Source organism: Micrasema longulum, unplaced genomic scaffold, assembly GCF_059751315.1.
Source record: "Micrasema longulum isolate JH-2025_06_02 unplaced genomic scaffold, ASM5975131v1 h1tg001694l, whole genome shotgun sequence".
Lineage (NCBI taxonomy): Eukaryota > Metazoa > Arthropoda > Insecta > Trichoptera > Brachycentridae > Micrasema > Micrasema longulum.
In genome coordinates this window covers 40,339-60,615 of record NW_028278872.1, presented here as the reverse complement: position 1 = coordinate 60,615, position 20,277 = coordinate 40,339, and the positions used below count along the sequence as shown (strand labels likewise).

Sequence of the window (20,277 nt, the reverse complement as noted above, 5' to 3'; positions counted from 1 at the left end):
GGATCACGAGGTGGTTACTCAGCATCATCATCAGTGTCTATCGAAGGAGGCCGTGGACTTTATGGACATGGACTTCTTGGACGTGGACCATATGGATCACTCGGTGGTGTTTATGGATCTGGAGATTTGGACATCGTAGATGGTATTGACGGTATTGGCGGATATGGCGGTATCGGAGGTATCGGCGGATATGGCGGTATTGGAGGTCTAGGACATGGACTTTACGGATCACGAGGTGGATACTCAGCATCATCATCAGTCTCTGTTGAAGGAGGTCGTGGACTTTATGGATATGGAGATTTGGACATCGTAGATGGTATTGACGGTATTGGATATGGCGGTATCGGAGGAATCGGCGGATATGGCGGTATTGGAGGTCTTGGACATGGACTTTATGGATCACGAGGTGGATACTCAGCATCATCATCTGTATCAATCGAAGGAGGTCGTGGACTTTATGGACATGGACTTCTTGGACGTGGACCATATGGATCACTCGGTGGTGTATATGGATCTGGAGATTTGGACATCGTAGACGGTATTGACGGTATTGGATATGGCGGTATTGGAGGTATCGGAGGTATTGGCGGTCTTGGAGGTCTTGGACATGGACTTTATGGATCACGAGGTGGATACTCCGCCTCATCATCAGTATCTGTTGAAGGAGGACGTGGACTTTGGGGTTATGGACCTTATGGACGACGAGATGTTGAAGTCAGCTCATCAGTTTCCATTGAACGCGTTGTTCGACCAGGCTCATACACTAAGATTTCCAAATCATCATCTGTCTCTGTTGAAAAGCCGTCGAGGACCATGGGGATATGGACCATATGGACGACGAGATGTTGAAGTCAGCTCATCAGTTTCCGTTGAAAATGTTGTCCTTCCAGGATCTTACACCAAAATTTCCAAATCATCATCTGTCTCCGTTGAAAGCCGACGAGGACCATGGGGATATGGATCACGAGGTGGTTACTCAGCATCATCATCAGTGTCTATCGAAGGAGGCCGTGGACTTTATGGACATGGACTTCTTGGACGTGGACCATATGGATCACTCGGTGGTGTATATGGATCTGGAGATTTGGACATCGTAGACGGTATTGACGGTATTGGATATGGCGGTATTGGAGGTATCGGAGGTATTGGCGGTCTTGGAGGTCTTGGACATGGACTTTATGGATCACGAGGTGGATACTCCGCCTCATCATCAGTATCTGTTGAAGGAGGACGTGGACTTTGGGGATATGGACCATATGGACGACGAGATGTTGAAGTCAGCTCATCAGTTTCCGTTGAAAACGTTGTCCTTCCAGGTTCTTACACCAAAATTTCCAAATCATCATCTGTCTCCGTTGAAAGCCGACGAGGACCATGGGGATATGGATCACGAGGCGGTTACTCAGCATCATCATCAGTGTCTATCGAAGGAGGCCGTGGACTTTATGGACATGGACTTCTTGGACGTGGACCATATGGATCACTCGGTGGTGTTTATGGATCTGGAGATTTGGACATCGTAGATGGTATTGACGGAATTGGAGGCTATGGCGGTATCGGCGGTATCGGCGGATATGGCGGTATTGGAGGTCTTGGTCATGGACTTTATGGATCACGAGGCGGTTACTCAGCATCATCATCAGTATCTGTTGAAGGAGGTCGTGGACTTTGGGGACATGGACTTCTTGGACGTGGACCATATGGATCACTCGGTGGTGTATATGGATCTGGAGATTTGGACATCGTAGACGGTATTGACGGTATTGGATATGGCGGTATTGGAGGTATCGGAGGTATTGGCGGTCTTGGAGGTCTTGGACATGGACTTTATGGATCACGAGGTGGATACTCCGCCTCATCATCAGTATCTGTTGAAGGAGGACGTGGACTTTGGGGTTATGGACCTTATGGACGACGAGATGTTGAAGTCAGCTCATCAGTTTCCATTGAACGCGTTGTTCGACCAGGCTCATACACTAAGATTTCCAAATCATCATCTGTCTCTGTTGAAAGCCGTCGAGGACCATGGGGATATGGACCATATGGACGACGAGATGTTGAAGTCAGCTCATCAGTTTCCGTTGAAAATGTTGTCCTTCCAGGATCTTACACCAAAATTTCCAAATCATCATCTGTCTCCGTTGAAAGCCGACGAGGACCATGGGGATATGGATCACGAGGTGGTTACTCAGCATCATCATCAGTGTCTATCGAAGGAGGCCGTGGACTTTATGGACATGGACTTCTTGGACGTGGACCATATGGATCACTCGGTGGTGTTTATGGATCTGGAGATTTGGACATCGTAGATGGTATTGACGGTATTGGCGGATATGGCGGTATCGGAGGTATCGGCGGATATGGCGGTATTGGAGGTCTTGGACATGGACTTTACGGATCACGAGGTGGATACTCAGCATCATCATCAGTCTCTGTTGAAGGAGGTCGTGGACTTTATGGATATGGAGATTTGGACATCGTAGATGGTATTGACGGTATTGGATATGGCGGTATCGGAGGGATCGGCGGATATGGCGGTATTGGAGGTCTTGGACATGGACTTTATGGATCACGAGGTGGATACTCAGCATCATCATCTGTTTCAATCGAAGGAGGCCGTGGACTTTATGGACATGGACTTCTTGGACGTGGACCATATGGATCACTCGGTGGTGTATATGGATCTGGAGATTTGGACATCGTAGACGGTATTGACGGTATTGGATATGGCGGTATTGGAGGTATCGGAGGTATTGGCGGTCTTGGAGGTCTTGGACATGGACTTTATGGATCACGAGGTGGATACTCCGCCTCATCATCAGTATCTGTTGAAGGAGGACGTGGACTTTGGGGTTATGGACGACGAGATGTTGAAGTCAGCTCATCAGTTTCCATTGAACGCGTTGTTCGACCAGGCTCATACACTAAGATTTCCAAATCATCATCTGTCTCTGTTGAAAGCCGTCGAGGACCATGGGGATATGGACCATATGGACGACGAGATGTTGAAGTCAGCTCATCAGTTTCCGTTGAAAATGTTGTCCTTCCAGGATCTTACACCAAAATTTCCAAATCATCATCTGTCTCCGTTGAAAGCCGACGAGGACCATGGGGATATGGATCACGAGGTGGTTACTCAGCATCATCATCAGTGTCTATCGAAGGAGGCCGTGGACTTTATGGACATGGACTTCTTGGACGTGGACCATATGGATCACTCGGTGGTGTTTATGGATCTGGAGATTTGGACATCGTAGATGGTATTGACGGTATTGGCGGATATGGCGGTATCGGAGGTATCGGCGGATATGGCGGTATTGGAGGTCTTGGACATGGACTTTACGGATCACGAGGTGGATACTCAGCATCATCATCAGTCTCTGTTGAAGGAGGTCGTGGACTTTATGGATATGGAGATTTGGACATCGTAGATGGTATTGACGGTATTGGATATGGCGGTATCGGAGGAATCGGCGGATATGGCGGTATTGGAGGTCTTGGACATGGACTTTATGGATCACGAGGTGGATACTCAGCATCATCATCTGTTTCAATCGAAGGAGGCCGTGGACTTTATGGACATGGACTTCTTGGACGTGGACCATATGGATCACTCGGTGGTGTATATGGATCTGGAGATTTGGACATCGTAGACGGTATTGGCGGTATTGGATATGGCGGTATTGGAGGTATCGGAGGTATTGGCGGTCTTGGAGGTCTTGGACATGGACTTTATGGATCACGAGGTGGATACTCCGCCTCATCATCAGTATCTGTTGAAGGAGGACGTGGACTTTGGGGTTATGGACGACGAGATGTTGAAGTCAGCTCATCAGTTTCCATTGAACGCGTTGTTCGACCAGGCTCATACACTAAGATTTCCAAATCATCATCTGTCTCTGTTGAAAGCCGTCGAGGACCATGGGGATATGGACCATATGGACGACGAGATGTTGAAGTCAGCTCATCAGTTTCCGTTGAAAATGTTGTCCTTCCAGGATCTTACACCAAAATTTCCAAATCATCATCTGTCTCCGTTGAAAGCCGACGAGGACCATGGGGATATGGATCACGAGGTGGTTACTCAGCATCATCATCAGTGTCTATCGAAGGAGGCCGTGGACTTTATGGACATGGACTTCTTGGACGTGGACCATATGGATCACTCGGTGGTGTTTATGGATCTGGAGATTTGGACATCGTAGATGGTATTGACGGTATTGGCGGATATGGCGGTATCGGAGGTATCGGCGGATATGGCGGTATTGGAGGTCTTGGACATGGACTTTACGGATCACGAGGTGGATACTCAGCATCATCATCAGTCTCTGTTGAAGGAGGTCGTGGACTTTATGGATATGGAGATTTGGACATCGTAGATGGTATTGACGGTATTGGATATGGCGGTATCGGAGGGATCGGCGGATATGGCGGTATTGGAGGTCTTGGACATGGACTTTATGGATCACGAGGTGGATACTCAGCATCATCATCTGTTTCAATCGAAGGAGGCCGTGGACTTTATGGACATGGACTTCTTGGACGTGGACCATATGGATCACTCGGTGGTGTTTATGGATCTGGAGATTTGGACATCGTAGATGGTATTGACGGTATTGGATATGGCGGTATTGGAGGTATCGGAGGTATTGGCGGTCTTGGAGGTCTTGGACATGGACTTTATGGATCACGAGGTGGTTACTCCGCCTCATCATCAGTATCTGTTGAAGGAGGACGTGGACTTTGGGGTTATGGACCCTATGGACGACGAGATGTTGAAGTCAGCTCATCAGTTTCCGTTGAAAACGTTGTCCTTCCAGGTTCTTACACCAAAATTTCCAAATCATCATCTGTCTCCGTTGAAAGCCGACGAGGACCATGGGGATATGGATCACGAGGCGGTTACTCAGCATCATCATCAGTGTCTATCGAAGGAGGCCGTGGACTTTATGGACATGGACTTCTTGGACGTGGACCATATGGATCACTCGGTGGTGTATATGGATCTGGAGATTTGGACATCGTAGACGGTATTGACGGTATTGGATATGGCGGTATTGGAGGTATCGGAGGTATTGGCGGTCTTGGAGGTCTTGGACATGGACTTTATGGATCACGAGGTGGATACTCCGCCTCATCATCAGTATCTGTTGAAGGAGGACGTGGACTTTGGGGATATGGACCATATGGACGACGAGATGTTGAAGTCAGCTCATCAGTTTCCGTTGAAAACGTTGTCCTTCCAGGTTCTTACACCAAAATTTCCAAATCATCATCTGTCTCCGTTGAAAGCCGACGAGGACCATGGGGATATGGATCACGAGGCGGTTACTCAGCATCATCATCAGTGTCTATCGAAGGAGGCCGTGGACTTTATGGACATGGACTTCTTGGACGTGGACCATATGGATCACTCGGTGGTGTTTATGGATCTGGAGATTTGGACATCGTAGATGGTATTGACGGAATTGGAGGCTATGGCGGTATCGGCGGTATCGGCGGATATGGCGGTATTGGAGGTCTTGGTCGTGGACTTTATGGATCACGAGGCGGTTACTCAGCATCATCATCAGTATCTGTTGAAGGAGGTCGTGGACTTTGGGGACATGGACTTCTTGGACGTGGATCATATGGATCACTCGGTGGTGTTTATGGATCTGGAGATTTGGACATCGTAGATGGTATTGACGGAATTGGAGGCTATGGCGGTATCGGCGGTATCGGCGGATATGGCGGTATTGGAGGTCTTGGTCGTGGACTTTATGGATCACGAGGTGGTTACTCAGCATCATCATCAGTCTCTATTGAAGGAGGCCGTGGAATTTACGGATATGGAGATTTGGATATCGTAGATGGTATTGACGGTATTGGATATGGCGGTATTGGAGGTATCGGAGGTATTGGCGGTCTTGGAGGTCTTGGTCATGGACTTTATGGATCACGAGGTGGTTACTCCGCCTCATCATCAGTATCTGTTGAAGGAGGACGTGGACTTTGGGGTTATGGACCCTATGGACGACGAGATGTTGAAGTCAGCTCATCAGTTTCCGTTGAAAACGTTGTCCTTCCAGGTTCTTACACCAAAATTTCCAAATCATCATCTGTCTCCGTTGAAAGCCGACGAGGACCATGGGGATATGGATCACGAGGCGGTTACTCAGCATCATCATCAGTGTCTATCGAAGGAGGCCGTGGACTTTATGGACATGGACTTCTTGGACGTGGACCATATGGATCACTCGGTGGTGTTTATGGATCTGGAGATTTGGACATCGTAGACGGTATTGACGGTATTGGATATGGCGGTATTGGAGGTATCGGAGGTATTGGCGGTCTTGGAGGTCTTGGACATGGACTTTATGGATCACGAGGTGGATACTCCGCCTCATCATCAGTATCTGTTGAAGGAGGACGTGGACTTTGGGGATATGGACCATATGGACGACGAGATGTTGAAGTCAGCTCATCAGTTTCCGTTGAAAATGTTGTCCTTCCCGGTTCTTACACCAAAATTTCCAAATCATCATCTGTCTCCGTTGAAAGCCGACGAGGACCATGGGGATATGGATCACGAGGTGGTTACTCAGCATCTTCATCAGTGTCTATCGAAGGAGGCCGTGGACTTTATGGACATGGACTTCTTGGACGTGGACCATATGGATCACTCGGTGGTGTTTATGGATCTGGAGATTTGGACATCGTAGATGGTATTGACGGAATTGGCGGATATGGCGGTATCGGAGGTATCGGCGGATATGGCGGTATTGGAGGTCTTGGACATGGACTTTATGGATCACGTGGTGGATACTCAGCATCATCATCAGTATCTGTTGAAGGAGGACGTGGACTTTATGGACATGGACTTCTTGGACGTGGACCATATGGATCACTCGGTGGTGTATATGGATCTGGAGATTTGGACATCGTAGACGGTATTGACGGTATTGGATATGGCGGTATTGGAGGTATCGGAGGTATTGGCGGTCTTGGAGGTCTTGGACATGGACTTTATGGATCACGAGGTGGATACTCCGCCTCATCATCAGTATCTGTTGAAGGAGGACGTGGACTTTGGGGATATGGACCATATGGACGACGAGATATTGAAGTCAGCTCATCAGTTTCCGTTGAAAATGTTGTCCTTCCCGGTTCTTACACCAAAATTTCCAAATCATCATCTGTCTCCGTTGAAAGCCGACGAGGACCATGGGGTTATGGATCACGAGGTGGTTACTCAGCATCTTCATCAGTGTCTATCGAAGGAGGCCGTGGACTTTATGGACATGGACTTCTTGGACGTGGACCATATGGATCACTCGGTGGTGTTTATGGATCTGGAGATTTGGACATCGTAGATGGTATTGATGGAATTGGAGGCTATGGCGGTATCGGCGGTATCGGCGGATATGGCGGTATTGGAGGTCTTGGTCGTGGACTTTATGGATCACGAGGTGGTTACTCAGCATCATCATCAGTATCTGTTGAAGGAGGACGTGGACTTTGGGGATATGGAGATTTGGATATCGTAGATGGTATTGATGGCATTGGAGGCTATGGCGGTATCGGCGGTATCGGCGGATATGGCGGTATTGGAGGTCTTGGACATGGACTTTATGGATCACGTGGTGGATACTCAGCATCATCATCAGTATCTGTTGAAGGAGGTCGTGGACTTTGGGGATATGGACCATATGGACGACGAGATGTTGAAGTCAGCTCATCAGTTTCCGTTGAAAATGTTGTCCTTCCAGGTTCTTACACCAAAATTTCCAAATCATCATCTGTCTCCGTTGAAAGCCGACGAGGACCATGGGGATATGGATCACGAGGCGGTTACTCAGCATCATCATCAGTGTCTATCGAAGGAGGCCGTGGACTTTATGGCCATGGACTTCTTGGACGTGGACCATATGGATCACTCGGTGGTGTTTATGGATCTGGAGATTTGGACATCGTAGATGGTATTGATGGAATTGGAGGCTATGGCGGTATCGGCGGTATTGGCGGATATGGCGGTATTGGAGGTCTTGGTCGCGGACTTTATGGATCACGAGGTGGTTACTCAGCATCATCATCAGTATCTGTTGAAGGAGGTCGTGGACTTTGGGGACATGGACTGTACGGATCACGAGGTGGATACTCAGCATCATCATCAGTATCTGTTGAAGGAGGTCGTGGACTTTACGGATATGGAGATTTGGATATCGTAGATGGTATTGATGGTATTGGAGGCTATGGCGGTATCGGCGGTATCGGTGGATATGGCGGTATTGGAGGTCTTGGTCGTGGACTTTATGGATCACGAGGCGGTTACTCAGCATCATCATCAGTATCTGTTGAAGGAGGTCGTGGACTTTGGGGATATGGACCATACGGACGACGAGGTGTTGAAGTCAGCTCATCAGTTTCCGTTGAAAATGTTGTCCTTCCAGGTTCTTATACCAAAATTTCCAAATCATCATCCGTCTCCGTTGAAAGCCGACGAGGACCATGGGGATATGGATCACGAGGCGGTTACTCAGCATCATCATCAGTGTCTATTGAAGGAGGCCGTGGACTTTATGGACATGGACTTCTTGGACGTGGACCATATGGATCACTCGGTGGTGTTTATGGATCTGGAGATTTGGACATCGTAGATGGTATTGATGGAATTGGCGGATATGGCGGTATCGGAGGTATCGGCGGATATGGTGGTATTGGAGGTCTTGGACATGGACTTTATGGATCACGTGGTGGATACTCAGCATCATCATCAGTATCTGTTGAAGGAGGTCGTGGACTTTGGGGACATGGACTGTACGGATCACGAGGTGGATACTCAGCATCATCATCAGTATCTGTTGAAGGAGGTCGTGGACTTTACGGATATGGAGATTTGGATATCGTCGATGGTATTGATGGTATTGGAGGCTATGGCGGTATCGGCGGTATCGGAGGATATGGCGGTATTGGAGGTCTTGGTCGTGGACTTTATGGATCACGAGGTGGATACTCAGCATCATCTTCAGTATCTGTTGAAGGAGGTCGTGGACTTTGGGGATATGGACCATACGGACGACGAGGTGTTGAAGTCAGCTCATCAGTTTCCGTTGAAAATGTTGTCCTTCCAGGTTCTTATACCAAAATTTCCAAATCATCATCCGTCTCCGTTGAAAGCCGACGAGGACCATGGGGATATGGATCACGAGGCGGTTACTCAGCATCATCATCAGTGTCTATTGAAGGAGGCCGTGGACTTTATGGACATGGACTTCTTGGACGTGGACCATATGGATCACTCGGTGGTGTTTATGGATCTGGAGATTTGGACATCGTAGATGGTATTGATGGAATTGGCGGATATGGCGGTATCGGAGGTATCGGCGGATATGGTGGTATTGGAGGTCTTGGACATGGACTTTATGGATCACGTGGTGGATACTCAGCATCATCATCAGTATCTGTTGAAGGAGGTCGTGGACTTTGGGGACATGGACTGTACGGATCACGAGGTGGATACTCAGCATCATCATCAGTATCTGTTGAAGGAGGTCGTGGACTTTACGGATATGGAGATTTGGATATCGTCGATGGTATTGATGGTATTGGAGGCTATGGCGGTATCGGCGGTATCGGAGGATATGGCGGTATTGGAGGTCTTGGACGTGGACTTTATGGATCACGTGGTGGATACTCAGCATCATCATCAGTATCTGTTGAAGGAGGTCGTGGACTTTGGGGATATGGACCATATGGACGACGAGATGTTGAAGTCAGCTCATCAGTTTCCGTTGAAAATGTTGTCCTTCCAGGTTCTTACACCAAAATTTCCAAATCATCATCTGTCTCCGTTGAAAGCCGACGAGGACCATGGGGATATGGATCACGAGGCGGTTACTCAGCATCATCATCAGTTTCTATCGAAGGAGGCCGTGGACTTTATGGACATGGACTTCTTGGACGTGGACCATATGGATCACTCGGTGGTGTTTATGGATCTGGAGATTTGGACATCGTAGATGGTATTGACGGAATTGGCGGATATGGCGGTATCGGAGGTATCGGCGGATATGGCGGTATTGGAGGTCTTGGACATGGACTTTATGGATCACGTGGTGGATACTCAGCATCATCATCAGTATCTGTTGAAGGAGGTCGTGGACTTTGGGGATATGGACCATATGGACGACGAGATGTTGAAGTCAGCTCATCAGTTTCCGTTGAAAATGTTGTCCTTCCAGGTTCTTACACCAAAATTTCCAAATCATCATCTGTCTCCGTTGAAAGCCGACGAGGACCATGGGGATATGGATCACGAGGCGGTTACTCAGCATCATCATCAGTGTCTATTGAAGGAGGCCGTGGACTTTATGGACATGGACTTCTTGGACGTGGACCATATGGATCACTCGGTGGTGTTTATGGATCTGGAGATTTGGACATCGTAGATGGTATTGATGGAATTGGCGGATATGGCGGTATCGGAGGTATCGGCGGATATGGTGGTATTGGAGGTCTTGGACATGGACTTTATGGATCACGTGGTGGATACTCAGCATCATCATCAGTATCTGTTGAAGGAGGTCGTGGACTTTGGGGACATGGACTGTACGGATCACGTGGTGGATACTCAGCATCATCATCAGTATCTGTTGAAGGAGGTCGTGGACTTTGGGGATATGGAGATTTGGATATCGTCGATGGTATTGATGGTATTGGAGGCTATGGCGGTATCGGCGGTATCGGAGGATATGGCGGTATTGGAGGTCTTGGTCGTGGACTTTATGGATCACGAGGTGGTTACTCAGCATCATCTTCAGTATCTGTTGAAGGAGGTCGTGGACTTTGGGGATATGGACCATACGGACGACGAGGTGTTGAAGTCAGCTCATCAGTTTCCGTTGAAAACGTTGTCCTTCCAGGTTCTTATACCAAAATTTCCAAATCATCATCCGTCTCCGTTGAAAGCCGACGAGGACCATGGGGATATGGATCACGAGGTGGTTACTCAGCATCATCATCAGTGTCTATTGAAGGAGGCCGTGGACTTTATGGACATGGACTTCTTGGACGTGGACCATATGGATCACTCGGTGGTGTTTATGGATCTGGAGATTTGGACATCGTAGATGGTATTGACGGAATTGGCGGATATGGCGGTATCGGAGGTATCGGCGGATATGGCGGTATTGGAGGTCTTGGACATGGACTTTATGGATCACGTGGTGGATACTCAGCATCATCATCAGTATCTGTTGAAGGAGGTCGTGGACTTTGGGGATATGGACCATACGGACGACGAGGTGTTGAAGTCAGCTCATCAGTTTCCGTTGAAAATGTTGTCCTTCCAGGTTCTTATACCAAAATTTCCAAATCATCATCCGTCTCCGTTGAAAGCCGACGAGGACCATGGGGATATGGATCACGAGGCGGTTACTCAGCATCATCATCAGTGTCTATTGAAGGAGGCCGTGGACTTTATGGACATGGACTTCTTGGACGTGGACCATATGGATCACTCGGTGGTGTTTATGGATCTGGAGATTTGGACATCGTAGATGGTATTGATGGAATTGGCGGATATGGCGGTATCGGAGGTATCGGCGGATATGGTGGTATTGGAGGTCTTGGACATGGACTTTATGGATCACGTGGTGGATACTCAGCATCATCATCAGTATCTGTTGAAGGAGGTCGTGGACTTTGGGGACATGGACTGTACGGATCACGAGGTGGATACTCAGCATCATCATCAGTATCTGTTGAAGGAGGTCGTGGACTTTACGGATATGGAGATTTGGATATCGTCGATGGTATTGATGGTATTGGAGGCTATGGCGGTATCGGCGGTATCGGAGGATATGGCGGTATTGGAGGTCTTGGTCGTGGACTTTATGGATCACGAGGTGGATACTCAGCATCATCTTCAGTATCTGTTGAAGGAGGTCGTGGACTTTGGGGATATGGACCATACGGACGACGAGGTGTTGAAGTCAGCTCATCAGTTTCCGTTGAAAATGTTGTCCTTCCAGGTTCTTATACCAAAATTTCCAAATCATCATCCGTCTCCGTTGAAAGCCGACGAGGACCATGGGGATATGGATCACGAGGCGGTTACTCAGCATCATCATCAGTGTCTATTGAAGGAGGCCGTGGACTTTATGGACATGGACTTCTTGGACGTGGACCATATGGATCACTCGGTGGTGTTTATGGATCTGGAGATTTGGACATCGTAGATGGTATTGATGGAATTGGCGGATATGGCGGTATCGGAGGTATCGGCGGATATGGTGGTATTGGAGGTCTTGGACATGGACTTTATGGATCACGTGGTGGATACTCAGCATCATCATCAGTATCTGTTGAAGGAGGTCGTGGACTTTGGGGACATGGACTGTACGGATCACGAGGTGGATACTCAGCATCATCATCAGTATCTGTTGAAGGAGGTCGTGGACTTTACGGATATGGAGATTTGGATATCGTCGATGGTATTGATGGTATTGGAGGCTATGGCGGTATCGGCGGTATCGGAGGATATGGCGGTATTGGAGGTCTTGGACGTGGACTTTATGGATCACGTGGTGGATACTCAGCATCATCATCAGTATCTGTTGAAGGAGGTCGTGGACTTTGGGGATATGGACCATATGGACGACGAGATGTTGAAGTCAGCTCATCAGTTTCCGTTGAAAATGTTGTCCTTCCAGGTTCTTACACCAAAATTTCCAAATCATCATCTGTCTCCGTTGAAAGCCGACGAGGACCATGGGGATATGGATCACGAGGCGGTTACTCAGCATCATCATCAGTTTCTATCGAAGGAGGCCGTGGACTTTATGGACATGGACTTCTTGGACGTGGACCATATGGATCACTCGGTGGTGTTTATGGATCTGGAGATTTGGACATCGTAGATGGTATTGACGGAATTGGCGGATATGGCGGTATCGGAGGTATCGGCGGATATGGCGGTATTGGAGGTCTTGGACATGGACTTTATGGATCACGTGGTGGATACTCAGCATCATCATCAGTATCTGTTGAAGGAGGTCGTGGACTTTGGGGATATGGACCATATGGACGACGAGATGTTGAAGTCAGCTCATCAGTTTCCGTTGAAAATGTTGTCCTTCCAGGTTCTTACACCAAAATTTCCAAATCATCATCTGTCTCCGTTGAAAGCCGACGAGGACCATGGGGATATGGATCACGAGGCGGTTACTCAGCATCATCATCAGTGTCTATTGAAGGAGGCCGTGGACTTTATGGACATGGACTTCTTGGACGTGGACCATATGGATCACTCGGTGGTGTTTATGGATCTGGAGATTTGGACATCGTAGATGGTATTGATGGAATTGGCGGATATGGCGGTATCGGAGGTATCGGCGGATATGGTGGTATTGGAGGTCTTGGACATGGACTTTATGGATCACGTGGTGGATACTCAGCATCATCATCAGTATCTGTTGAAGGAGGTCGTGGACTTTGGGGACATGGACTGTACGGATCACGTGGTGGATACTCAGCATCATCATCAGTATCTGTTGAAGGAGGTCGTGGACTTTGGGGATATGGAGATTTGGATATCGTCGATGGTATTGATGGTATTGGAGGCTATGGCGGTATCGGCGGTATCGGAGGATATGGCGGTATTGGAGGTCTTGGTCGTGGACTTTATGGATCACGAGGTGGTTACTCAGCATCATCTTCAGTATCTGTTGAAGGAGGTCGTGGACTTTGGGGATATGGACCATACGGACGACGAGGTGTTGAAGTCAGCTCATCAGTTTCCGTTGAAAACGTTGTCCTTCCAGGTTCTTATACCAAAATTTCCAAATCATCATCCGTCTCCGTTGAAAGCCGACGAGGACCATGGGGATATGGATCACGAGGTGGTTACTCAGCATCATCATCAGTGTCTATTGAAGGAGGCCGTGGACTTTATGGACATGGACTTCTTGGACGTGGACCATATGGATCACTCGGTGGTGTTTATGGATCTGGAGATTTGGACATCGTAGATGGTATTGACGGAATTGGCGGATATGGCGGTATCGGAGGTATCGGCGGATATGGCGGTATTGGAGGTCTTGGACATGGACTTTATGGATCACGTGGTGGATACTCAGCATCATCATCAGTATCTGTTGAAGGAGGTCGTGGACTTTGGGGATATGGACCATACGGACGACGAGGTGTTGAAGTCAGCTCATCAGTTTCCGTTGAAAATGTTGTCCTTCCAGGTTCTTATACCAAAATTTCCAAATCATCATCCGTCTCCGTTGAAAGCCGACGAGGACCATGGGGATATGGATCACGAGGCGGTTACTCAGCATCATCATCAGTGTCTATTGAAGGAGGCCGTGGACTTTATGGACATGGACTTCTTGGACGTGGACCATATGGATCACTCGGTGGTGTTTATGGATCTGGAGATTTGGACATCGTAGATGGTATTGATGGAATTGGCGGATATGGCGGTATCGGAGGTATCGGCGGATATGGTGGTATTGGAGGTCTTGGACATGGACTTTATGGATCACGTGGTGGATACTCAGCATCATCATCAGTATCTGTTGAAGGAGGTCGTGGACTTTGGGGACATGGACTGTACGGATCACGAGGTGGATACTCAGCATCATCATCAGTATCTGTTGAAGGAGGTCGTGGACTTTACGGATATGGAGATTTGGATATCGTCGATGGTATTGATGGTATTGGAGGCTATGGCGGTATCGGCGGTATCGGAGGATATGGCGGTATTGGAGGTCTTGGTCGTGGACTTTATGGATCACGAGGTGGATACTCAGCATCATCTTCAGTATCTGTTGAAGGAGGTCGTGGACTTTGGGGATATGGACCATACGGACGACGAGGTGTTGAAGTCAGCTCATCAGTTTCCGTTGAAAACGTTGTCCTTCCAGGTTCTTATACCAAAATTTCCAAATCATCATCCGTCTCCGTTGAAAGCCGACGAGGACCATGGGGATATGGATCACGAGGTGGTTACTCAGCATCATCATCAGTGTCTATTGAAGGAGGCCGTGGACTTTATGGACATGGACTTCTTGGACGTGGACCATATGGATCACTCGGTGGTGTTTATGGATCTGGAGATTTGGACATCGTAGATGGTATTGACGGAATTGGCGGATATGGCGGTATCGGAGGTATCGGCGGATATGGCGGTATTGGAGGTCTTGGACATGGACTTTATGGATCACGAGGTGGATACTCAGCATCATCATCAGTATCTGTTGAAGGAGGTCGTGGACTTTGGGGATATGGACCATATGGACGACGAGATGTTGAAGTCAGCTCATCAGTTTCCGTTGAAAATGTTGTCCTTCCAGGTTCTTATACCAAAATTTCCAAATCATCATCCGTCTCCGTTGAAAGCCGACGAGGACCATGGGGATATGGATCACGAGGTGGTTACTCAGCATCATCATCAGTGTCTATTGAAGGAGGCCGTGGACTTTATGGACATGGACTTCTTGGACGTGGACCATATGGATCACTCGGTGGTGTTTATGGATCTGGAGATTTGGACATCGTAGATGGTATTGACGGAATTGGCGGATATGGCGGTATCGGAGGTATCGGCGGATATGGCGGTATTGGAGGTCTTGGTCGTGGACTTTATGGATCACGAGGTGGTTACTCAGCATCATCATCAGTATCTGTTGAAGGAGGTCGTGGACTTTGGGGACATGGACTGTACGGATCACGAGGTGGATACTCAGCATCATCATCAGTATCTGTTGAAGGAGGTCGTGGACTTTACGGATATGGAGATTTGGATATCGTCGATGGTATTGATGGTATTGGAGGCTATGGCGGTATCGGCGGTATCGGAGGATATGGCGGTATTGGAGGTCTTGGTCGTGGACTTTATGGATCACGAGGTGGTTACTCAGCATCATCTTCAGTATCTGTTGAAGGAGGTCGTGGACTCTGGGGATATGGACCATACGGACGACGAGGTGTTGAAGTCAGCTCATCAGTTTCCGTTGAAAACGTTGTCCTTCCAGGTTCTTATACCAAAATTTCCAAATCATCATCCGTCTCCGTTGAAAGCCGACGAGGACCATGGGGATATGGATCACGAGGTGGTTACTCAGCATCATCATCAGTTTCAATTGAAGGAGGCCGTGGACTTTATGGACATGGACTTCTTGGACGTGGACCATATGGATCACTCGGTGGTGTATATGGATCTGGAGATTTGGACATCGTAGACGGTATTGACGGTATTGGATATGGCGGTATTGGAGGTATCGGAGGTATTGGCGGTCTTGGAGGTCTTGGACATGGACTTTATGGATCACGAGGTGGATACTCCGCCTCATCATCAGTATCTGTTGAAGGAGGACGTGGACTTTGGGGATATGGACCATACGGACGACGAGGTGTTGAAGTCAGCTCATCAGTTTCCGTTGAAAACGTTGTCCTTCCAGGTTCTTATACCAAAATTTCCAAATCATCATCCGTCTCCGTTGAAAGCCGACGAGGACCATGGGGATATGGATCACGAGGTGGTTACTCAGCATCATCATCAGTTTCAATTGAAGGAGGCCGTGGACTTTATGGACATGGACTTCTTGGACGTGGACCATATGGATCACTCGGTGGTGTTTATGGATCTGGAGATTTGGACATCGTAGATGGTATTGACGGAATTGGCGGATATGGCGGTATCGGAGGTATCGGCGGATATGGTGGTATTGGAGGTCTTGGACATGGACTTTATGGATCACGTGGTGGATACTCAGCATCATCATCAGTATCTGTTGAAGGAGGTCGTGGACTTTGGGGATATGGACCATACGGACGACGAGGTGTTGAAGTCAGCTCATCAGTTTCCGTTGAAAATGTTGTCCTTCCAGGTTCTTACACCAAAATTTCCAAATCATCATCTGTCTCCGTTGAAAGCCGACGAGGACCATGGGGATATGGATCACGAGGTGGTTACTCAGCATCATCATCAGTGTCTATCGAAGGAGGTCGTGGACTTTATGGATATGGAGATTTGGATATCGTAGATGGTATTGATGGTATTGGGGGCTATGGCGGTATCGGAGGTATTGGCGGATATGGCGGTATTGGAGGTCTTGGACGTGGACTTTATGGATCACGAGGTGGATACTCAGCATCATCATCAGTATCTGTTGAAGGAGGTCGTGGACTTTACGGATATGGAGATTTGGATATCGTAGATGGTATTGATGGTATTGGAGGCTATGGCGGTATCGGCGGTATCGGCGGATATGGCGGTATTGGAGGTCTTGGTCGTGGACTTTATGGATCACGAGGCGGTTTCTCAGCATCATCATCAGTATCTGTTGAAGGAGGTCGTGGACTTTGGGGACATGGACTGTACGGATCACGAGGTGGATACTCTGCATCATCATCAGTATCTGTTGAAGGAGGTCGTGGACTTTACGGATATGGAGATTTGGATCTCGTTGATGGTATTGATGGTATTGGAGGCTATGGCGGTATCGGTGGTATCGGCGGATATGGCGGTATTGGAGGTCTTGGTCGTGGACTTTATGGATCACGAGGTGGTTACTCAGCATCATCATCAGTATCTATTGAAGGAGGACGTGGAATTTGGGGATATGGACCATATGGACGACGAGATGTTGAAGTCAGCTCATCAGTTTCCATTGAACGTGTTGTACGACCAGGCTCTTACACCAAGATTTCAAAATCATCATCTGTCTCCGTTGAAAGTGAACGAGGACCATGGGGATATGGACCATATGGACGACGAGATGTTGAAGTCAGCTCATCAGTTTCCATCGAACGTGTTGTTCGACCAGGTTCTTACACCAAGATTTCCAAATCATCATCTGTCTCAGTTGAACGTGAACGAGGACCATGGGGATATGGACCATATGGACGACGAGATGTTGAAGTCAGCTCATCAGTTTCCATTGAACGTGTTGTTCGACCAGGTTCTTACACCAAGATTTCTAAATCATCATCTGTCTCCGTCGAAAGCGAACGAGGACCATGGGGATATGGACCTTATGGACGACGAGGATCTGATATTGAAATTAGCTCATCAGTTTCAATCGAAAGCGGGCGAGGTCCATGGGGATATGGACGCGGTGGTTACGAATACTCATCATCAGTTTCTCTCGAAGGAGGACGTGGACTTTTGGGATATGGACTTGGACTTGAATCTTCAATTTCCGTTGAAAATAGTTATGGAGGTCGCATCCTTGGCGGACTAGGTCGTGTTGGCGCCCTCGGCCGATCAGTGGGTGTCCCCATCCCAACTGTTTATACTCAACATCCAGGAAGGGATACTGTCAGGTCCCCTTGCAAATTATCAGATTTCAATCTGCTTGTTAAAGTTGGTAATACCCGTAAATCTAACGGGAACTGCTAGACGTATTCGTTAATGTTTTAAATTGACTCTTATTTTTATATCTTCTTGATATGCTCAATTTCTCATTGTTTTCTTTTCAGCACACGCGATACTACTTTTTTCTGATTTAATTTTCAATATTTGTCAATTGTATTGTGCTGAAACAATAAACATCTATAATATGTAGCCATTCTTTTTTTCTTAACATTACCCTTTGTTACACATGTCATATTCCTGGATTACACCATATTACATACCTATTTTGAATTATTTATAGCATCCTTAGATTTTATATTCGCAACATTTGTATTGTATTTTTGTTTCTTCTGACACGTTTTCATGCTGTAGAAAGTTGAAACTAATATTAGTACATATGTAAATTCAACATATTTTCAGTATGTCCAAATGCTTGCAGTCTGGTTGGATTTCCACCCTAGGGAGTTATTCGGATCTTAATTTGTTGCAATAGAAGGAAAACCATTTTGAGAAGGGAATAAGCAAGTCTACGCATTTATAGGGCTTTAGAGCTGTCACTTATCACACTGTGTAACATTCACCATTCTGTCTTTATTTTAACATCCACATTTTTTCAACTTTTCCGTATAGATTAAATTGCAAAATCTGTTCACTAAAAAAACATTGTCGTGTCACTTTTATATGCTATATAATTTCATATTGAATCGGGTTGTGGTCTCGTGGTTATTTTATTAATTTTTATTTTATTTATTTGACACTTTATATACATATACAATAAATATACACATAAGGGTGGGCATATTGCCTTAAAGCAATTTCTTCCTACCTACCCAAACCGTTCAGTTTGAGAAAATTATAAAAAACATGGACATATTGAATCTTGCAATTTTATACAAAAATTTAAAGCAAAGATTAACAAAAATATATATAAATATAAAAAAATTAACACTTCACTATGAAGAGAGGAGAAGGGATGGGAAGGAAAGAAGAAGGATAAAGAAACAATTTAAATATTTAGATAGTGACATTTCAATCTTGACTTAAATGTAAATAAAGAAGGGGCATCTCTAACATAAGTGGGTAGATTCCACAATCGAGCGGCTACTACAGTGAAAGAGAAGGCAAGAAAATTAGAGCGATGACTGGGTATTAAAAGGGTTCTCTCGTTATTAGAACGAAGAGATAGTCTGTGTTGTGAAAGAGGTTGAATGAGCTCTCTCAGATAAACAGGCGAAGTGGGATTATTTAAAATATTGTGAAGAAGTTATAGAATGTGAATGTTTCTTCTATGCCTGATACTGAACCAGTGTAGTTGCGTGCGATACTCAGTGCGATACTTAGTGTCGTGAACTCGCGGATCCTGCAAAATTTGTTATATTTGTGTAAATCGTCAGAACCCAAATTTTTCGTATTTAAACAAAAAACCTTTGAATAGTGGTATTTTTATGTCTTCTTGTGTAACGACGCTGACGCTACAATATACATTTATTTTGTACTGAAGAAGGCTGATAAAAATCTACTAGAAAATGGCAAGATTGATTTAGAAAAAAATATTATAAAGTTCACGAACCTAAAAAAATTACCCTTGAAAAGTTCGTTTTCATATCAAGAAACCCGAAACTAAAATTGGCTTAATAAAACTGTTGATCTAGAGCAATGCCATTTTTAATATTGATTCTGAATTTTAATTTCTTACGACATACTGTTGAAATTATCGATTTCATACCGAATAAATCTGTAAAAACTATATATTGCAATTAACATCTTGCTTTTTTAATTTCCCGTCGCTACGACTTACCGTTGAAACGTTAGACGCGAAATTAAAATGTTGATTCTTACTGATAAAAATGACGAATTTATATCAAAGAAGCTAGTATTTTCTTTTGCTTGGAAACAGTGGAATTGATCTAGATATTGCAATTGACATA

The 20,277-nt window shown here is 46.5% G+C and overlaps 1 protein-coding gene across 4 annotated transcripts; it reads left to right on the top strand.

The window, feature by feature from the left end:
- The first annotated feature begins 417 nt into the window (after positions 1-417).
- Positions 418-18,559, top strand: LOC148274292 (uncharacterized). Of its 4 annotated transcripts, none has more exons than XM_088237331.1 (3): positions 418-6,770; positions 8,025-8,477; positions 9,027-18,559. In XM_088237331.1, exons 1-3 carry the CDS (start codon positions 557-559, stop codon positions 18,392-18,394), a joined length of 16,035 nt encoding a protein of 5,344 aa, XP_088093457.1. In that variant the 5' UTR covers positions 418-556; the 3' UTR covers positions 18,395-18,559. The 4 variants fall into 4 exon arrangements, with proteins under 4 accessions (XP_088093457.1, XP_088093455.1, XP_088093456.1 ...); XM_088237329.1 differs by having other exon boundaries at positions 7,422-8,477; XM_088237330.1 differs by having other exon boundaries at positions 8,025-18,559.
- The last annotated feature ends 1,718 nt before the right edge of the window (positions 18,560-20,277 follow it).